Source organism: Eptatretus burgeri, chromosome 4, assembly GCF_056783735.1.
Source record: "Eptatretus burgeri isolate ZD-2024b chromosome 4, Ebu_testis_v1, whole genome shotgun sequence".
Lineage (NCBI taxonomy): Eukaryota > Metazoa > Chordata > Myxini > Myxiniformes > Myxinidae > Eptatretus > Eptatretus burgeri.
The window spans coordinates 51,789,463-51,797,078 of NC_140964.1; the positions used below are offsets into that span (position 1 = coordinate 51,789,463).

General features: G+C 32.8%; 1 protein-coding gene across 1 annotated transcript in view; it reads left to right on the forward strand.

Annotated features, from left to right (window-relative positions):
- Positions 1 to 1,639, forward strand: part of LOC147028055 (uncharacterized) — a 2,162-nt gene extending 523 nt beyond the window's left edge. The window contains exons 1-3 of the mRNA XM_085878040.1: positions 1 to 395; positions 493 to 669; positions 767 to 1,639. The exon at positions 1 to 395 is cut by the window's left edge and continues 523 nt beyond it. Coding sequence (XP_085734166.1) covers positions 303 to 395; positions 493 to 669; positions 767 to 1,057 — 561 coding nt within the window. The 5' untranslated portion in view covers positions 1 to 302 and the 3' untranslated portion in view covers positions 1,058 to 1,639. The remainder of the gene's footprint in view (positions 396 to 492; positions 670 to 766) is intronic.
- Positions 1,640 to 7,616: the final 5,977 nt, after the last annotated feature.

Sequence of the window (7,616 nt, forward strand, 5' to 3'; positions counted from 1 at the left end):
ACGCCCACTTTTCCTAAACCCCGCCCACTTTTCATAAGGTATTTTTTTCTAAGCCACGCCCACTTTTCCTAAGCTCCGCCCACTTTTGCTAAGCCCCACCCACTCTTACATCATTTCCAGTTCATCTCTGACTCACAAAGAAATCACTAGAAAATTACAGGATGTTATGGTTTTGAAAAATTTCCCAATGAAGGCTTGCCTAGGCTTGCCCAGGGAATTTCCAAAGGAAACCACACCCACCAGTCTTTCTCTATAAAAGCTTCAAACCCAGGCTCCATTTTAAACATTTGTTCTTGCTGGCAATGGTGTTCTGTGTGCTTGTCTCGAACTGTCTGTCTTCTATGGAACTAAACCTTCAAGTTGATGAACTGGATTCAAACCTCTTATCTATTGAGGTAAGATTTTTTATTTTCCTATTTTCAAACTTTGATTGAAGCATACTCATTTAATAATTAAATAACTTAATTAATACATTATTATTTTCTCTCACAGGAAATTGTGTCTGAAATACGAAATGAAAATACTGCTTTTGCTACAACTTGGGGGGAAATTGTTGGATTGGTTGAAGACCTTGAGTGGGATGACTTTGGTGTTCCTTGGAACTCTCTGTCTTGTATGGAACTAAACCTTCAAGTTGATGAACTGGATTCAAACCTCTTATCTATTGAGGTAAGATTTTTTATTTTCCTATTTTCAAACTTTGATTGAAGCATACTCATTTAATAATTAAATAACTTAATTAATACATTATTATTTTCTCTCACAGGAAATTGTGTCTGAAATACGAAATGAAAATACTGTTTTTGCTACAACTTGGGGCGAAATTGTTGGCTTGGTTGAAGACCTTATGAGCGACCAAGACCCACAGAACGAGTTCGTCCTTGATGACCCAACCAAAGAGTTATACCTTGGAGACCAGCAAAATCCTGAAAAAGAGTTTTACAGCAATAGTACTCATTGTGAGTTATCAAGACAATACCCACTGAACAAGTTATACCTTGATGAGCCAGAATACAAGTTTTACCTTGGAGACTCACAAATTTTGAAAAATCAGTAAATGAGTTCTGCCTTGATGGTTTAAATAACTACCTTGGAGACTCAGGAAAAGGGTTCTGCCAAGATGGTTCTAAATATGGGGCCTACCTTGGAGACTCACAAATTTTGAAAAAATCAGTAAATGAGTTCTGCCTTGATGGTTTAAATAACTACCTTGGAGACTCAGGAAAAGGATTCTGCCAAGATGGTTCTAAATATGGGGCCTACCTTGGAGACTCACAAATTTTGAAAAAATCAGTAAATGAGTTATCCTTAAGAGACTTTGTAAGTTGGTTTTACTTTGAATACTTGAAATGTGGGTTCTGGATTGATAACTCACAATGTGATACATATCTTGGAAACTCAACGGGAATGTGGTTATACCTTGAAGACTTGGAAAGTTGGGTTTATGTTGGACACTTGAAACTTTTTTGGGGGCTTTTATTTATTTATTTATTTATTTATTATTATTATTATTTTATTTATTTATATTTTGGAGACTTTTGGAGTTGCTATCACTCTTTGGGATCTAAACCTATCGATGTAGTTCTTTGTCGGATGGTGCTTGATGGGAGCAAGATCAAGAAAGTTCTGGGAAGAAAGTGCAGGCTTACTCCCCTTTTACGTCATCAAACCTGAAAGCCTTAAAAGACAGAATTGGAAGAAGAGAAAAAAACGTAAAATATATATATATATATATATATATATATATATATATATATATATATATATATATATATATATATATATATATATATATATATATATATATAAATATAAATATATATATATATATATATATATATATATATATATATATATATATATATAGGTGGAAATCTCATTTTGAAAAAGACTGTGTTGGGTGAGGATTGAGTTGGGGTTGAGATTTTGAATGTGAGGGTTGGGGTTGAGATTTTGAATGTGAGGGTTGGGACACACACACATACACACCAACAAACAAAGTTAAGCCTTGACTATTCAGTTGAGGATTCTGTGTTTGGGGTTCACAGATCTAAGAACGTCCCCCTTGACACACATTATATACTGTTATACACCTCGGACTTAGCCCTCGAGTGTCCACAACGGTGTATAGTAGGAGGGAGTGAAGCGCCAACCTATTGCTCCCATTGCACACACACACACAAACAAAAGTTAAGCCTTGACTATTCAGTTGAGGATTCTGTGTTTGGGGTTCACAGATCTAAGAACGTCCCCCTTGACACACATTATATACTGTTATACACCTCGGACTTGTCCCTCTAGTGTCCACAAAGGTGTATTATCTGCTTAGTTTTGTCTTTTGTAATTCCTGTGAATAAAATGAACCTAAAATCTCTTCCCCTTCCAAATCATATATTTTATAAGTCCAAGGAACTGTATCTATTACATCAACAATTTTAAAAAGTTCTTTCGTCCATCGTTCAGTAAAACCCTTTTCAAAATGAGATTTCCACCTATATATTCTTACGATATCACCAACTTTGAACTTAGGTTTTCTGACATTAATATCTTTTTCATATTTTAATTTTGTAAATGTTTCTGATGGCTTCATATTCGTTGACGTGTGAATCGTGTCATTATACTTATCCACAATATCCTGAATAAAAGATAACCATTGTTGTGAACCGAGTTGTGTGAATTTTTTATATAGTCTCTCTTTTAAGGTACGATTAAAACGTTCAACAACAACTGCCTTCCCTTCATTAAAGGTACTGTATAATGTAATACTGTTATTTTTTAGAAAATTCATAAATGTCTTGTTATAAAACTCTCTACCCTCATCAGTCCACAATTTCTTAGGTTTTCTCTTACTTTTATTAAATATCTGTTGAAAAGCTAACATAAGAGTATTACCTGTTTTGTTTTTTAAAGGGACAACCCACGCATATCTACTCCTCAAATCAATAACGGTTAAAGCATACTTGTACCCCTTATCATTATTGAGTTCAATCAAATCAGCAGACCAGATATAATCAACTTCCTTGGAATAAACTTTCCTTCTCTGAAACTTTGTGAATATTGGTTTATGTAATTCATCAGCTAATTGCTCTTCAGTCTTAATGGCATCATTAGAGCCTATAAGTTTTTGAATTTCCAAGTCCAAGTTTCAATTTAGCACTAATCATCTTCTTCACGATGAACCTATCAACTTTTTCTCTCAAGGTTGGATTTTGTATCAGAGACAAATTATATAACATTTCTCTATCGGCTTCATGCTTTTCTTCCAACGTTGTGGTATTCCCATAATCAATATCGTGTCTCATGCACACTTCATCAACTCTATTGATTGGTTTACTCCAGGATTTAGGATTGTCTGCCTCATCTAATCTTTTATCCAAGTTTGTGCCTGGACCACAGAAAGAATACCCTGGAAGATGTAATTCCCCTGGTATTCCAGTAGTTGTAAATTTACTTCCTGATAAAAACTTTTGTATATCTCCTCCGAGTTTGTGTTTGGAGATAAATTGATTTTTTTGAACCACACACCGAACATATACCTTTTTGTATAACCCTGTTATTTTTACTTTTAATATATGAAATATTTTTAGTATTAGTTTTCTTTTTACATTTGAGACAATAACTCATTTATTTATGAGAAAAATTTCTGCAGAGTGCAAAAACCTTTTTAGTTTCCAACATGCACATTTGAATCTTAATTTTTAAAACATAAAGAATCCTTAGAAATGCCTTCACTCTCTCCTCCATTTATTTAAGAAAAAACTTGAATTAAAATGAATAGCTTGACGATGCTAATAGTTTTGTTGAAAGTATTGCAAATAGACTTTTTAATTCTTTGTATTCCTCCCTGGTGAGATAAGTTAATTTCTTTAATACCTCTATTCTTTTTTGAATCTCACTGGTTTCCATATTTTGATATTTATTCATTCTCTCTCTTTCCTCCCTCTCTCTCTTCTCTCTTTCCTCCTTCTCTCTCTCCTCCTCCTCCTTTTCCTCCTCTTCCCTCTCTTCTTCAACTCCTTCCTCATCCCTTACTATACTTGAATCGTTTACACCCCATAGAATATTATACATATATTCATCAGGATTTCTTGTTATTCCTGTATCCAAAATAATTTTTTACAACAGGAAACCAATAAAATTTCTTTTGAATTTCTAAAAGAGCCTTACCTTTTCTTAACCTTATAATTTTTTCATTATTTAACATTCTAATTAAATCTAAAGTTGTTGGTTTATCAACATCAGCATAATGCCAATCTTTTATTGAAAATACCTCATTCTTATGTTGTAGAACATATTTATTAAAATACCGAATACCCTTTTCTTGAAGGTATGCTTGAACACAGAAATGATAATTTTCTTGAAGCCTTCTTGCTGTCATTTATGTATTAGAAATATATGTTAGAATAATATTATGGCACGAAACACCTCCCCATCTTCCCATAGTTAAATCATTTTGTATTTCCTTACTTATTATATATAATCCTGTTTTTTCTGTTTTCATGAGATAAACAAGGGCAAAACCATTATTATATTTACCCTTATTAAATTCTTTTATTTGTTGTTTACTAATCGTGGCTCCACAAAACTCATTCTCGATACCAAGTGGATAATATTCTTCCTTACGAGACTGATTTAATTGTTCCAGGTCTTCGAGGTTAATTTTAAATGACCAATTATACCCTAAATCATTCATATCATACCCCCATTGTTCTATTCTCATACAAACGATACGCCCTTCTTTATAAAAATTTATTTTAATTCGAACTGTGAATTCTGTATGACCTGGAGATAATATCAACACTTCTGTATCTTTAGAATACACAGCCGTTTTATTTAAGTATATATATTGTGATAAATCGCTTAATCTCACCAAGTCATTCGCGTCAGTCGGGCTTGGATAATTTTTTAATTTATAAGCATTTTTCATGTTAATATTTTTGTTTATATTATATTTATGTCGTTCAGCCTGTGCCTTTGTGTAATAATTTGATAAATCAATATCCAGTTCTTGAGATACACCAAAGATAGAACCATCTTTACCAACATAAGTCATTTATATTAGATTAAAAATAATATCATAAAATTTTTTATTTTTGTTGAGTTGAAATAACACATATAGACATAATTGACCACAACACTTGGAATTTAATTCTTGGACTTGAAATGTTTGATAAACACCATTCTGTAAGAATTTTATGACTTCAACAGGTGGTGGAAGACCAAAACTATCAAAATAATATTTGTCTTGACTATTAAAAATACAAACCCAATGAGAACCGTTCCCATCATTATCTTCTAAGTTCATAATAATATTCTTTGTATGTTTCGACACATTTGTTAATTCATCTCTCATACAAATAATCACATTATGAATTTTTAATTTCTTACAATATTTGGCAAGTTGTAAATTTGATGTTGTATTCTTTCCAAATTCTTTCAACCACTCATCAATGCTCATTTATTTATTAGAAAGATATAATCCATTACCTCTTTTCGTTAATTTTACACCTGCTTGTGCTATAGAAGAAAGCATATCTCCAACTAACAATCTCGCTTTATCAGGCAGACCTTCAAGTTTTTCAGCAAAATCTACAATTACACCACTTCCACTAATTTGTTTCTCCAACTCTTTGTTATGTCTTTCCAATTCTTTTTGAGCCTGGAGTTGAGCCTTCCTTTCGTTGGCAGTTTTGACCGCTGTTGAAATACCACCCGTCAATGCTCCAACCGCACTTAAACCAGCAAATAAAGGAATTAGAAATGGGAGAAATCCTCCACTCGTCTCTCTTATTGAATATTTTTTCAACATTGGTTTTGTCATTTTAATTTTAAGTGAGCCAGTGTCATTCAAGATTTTAACCTGTTCTCTTGTGAGCAAAACATCAATTCTTACTGCTCCTTTTCTCTGAATTGTATTAACGTTAATCGTACAAGGCTTTTGATTTTGAACACAAGATGATAGTTTATGAAGATTGATTTGATTAACATATACCCCAGTTGGTACTTTGCCACTCATTTATTTAACAAAAAAATTATGTGAGACTAATCATCACACCATTATCTGTATTAATCTGCAATTCTGTTTCTTCCAAAAGCAAACAATATGTATCAACTTCTTCACTCTCTCCTCTTTCACTGTATAGGGAAGTATCCACTCGATTAGACTTTATAGTTTCTTTTTGAGCGCTCAGGTCAAACGTATAGATTGTATACAAACTTTTAAATGCTGTCATATCTAAAATAGGTTCTTTATTTCCATTACTTTCACACACCTTTTGGTAAGACTTGTATGCTTCAGCAAAATCATTTTTTTCCCAATTGATTTCCAATCTATCTCGTGGATAAAATGTTCCATCTAGAGAAACGCGAAGTTGTTTCACCTTAGCATTATCACTCAATGCATTATTCTTATCAGTCGCAGTATCACCATCTGGCTTTTTAAAAATCATCCACAGATATCGTGGCTTTCCTTCCAGAACACCCAAATTCCACGTGTAAGTAGTTTGATTGAGTTTAACGTGTTGACATCTTCTTTTGAGGTATGATACACTGAGTGGTTTTTTGAGTTAAGTCTTCGATTCAACATCTCTTCTGTTTTAAGATTAGGAGTATATTCACTGATATACCAACTCATCTCCTCAATTACAAATTTATTCTGATCACCAAAAGCATTACCAACACCAAAAAGCAATCTATTTTCATTATCATTCCTTTGTAGTTGAAATCTAATTTTAAGACCATACAGAACTTTATCATAATCACAAAATCCAAATATACCTTTAAGAGGAACTGCCACAGTAAAACTATTTTCTGCTTTTGTATCATCATTATACATTCCTTTCCTTTGAATATATCCAGGGTCTGTGTTTGTTCCCGTTGACATATCAGGAATAAAACCTTCGACAGACCCCTTTCCCATTCTATCACTGAATGTATAGAGTGTAAATTTCATCATTTCAGATACAGCAGAGACATAATCAACCGCTTCAACTTCTTGTGTTCCAATATACAATCGCACACTATCAAACATTTTCCAGAAGAAATCATTTACAAGTGTAGCGTTTGTGTTATTCCCAGCCTTAGTGAATTTAAATTTACACAACAAGAAACTTTCGGAGAGATTCAAATAGGTTTGTTGATTATTTATTTCAAAACTTTTTGTACCATTTGTATTCCAGTCTGTTCCAGTTATTGCATTTACCTTGAAGTAATCTTCTTTTTTAGTGGAGTTTGAGATAATAATAGTATCATCCAAATCATAGATACTATCAATTGCTTCCATACTTGTATTTATTTAGGAAAAAGATGTTAAAACTTTTGAAACCCTGATCCAAGTATTTGAATTATTTTCTGTCGTTCTTGGGGGGACAACTGAGTTTTACCTTTCTTAATTTCTTTTATTGCTTGTAATTTATGAGATTCTTTCTGAGCATCTTTTATACTCTTTACAGCACCTGCTACATTTCCCACAGCAGAAGCAGTTGAACCAATTAGGTCTTTATGTTTAAGAATAGTTGAACCAATACCCATGAGAGTATCAATTATCCCATCTCCTCTAAATTGATGTCCGACACCCCTTTGTCTCTTAGGTTTATAGTATCCTCTACCAAGATACA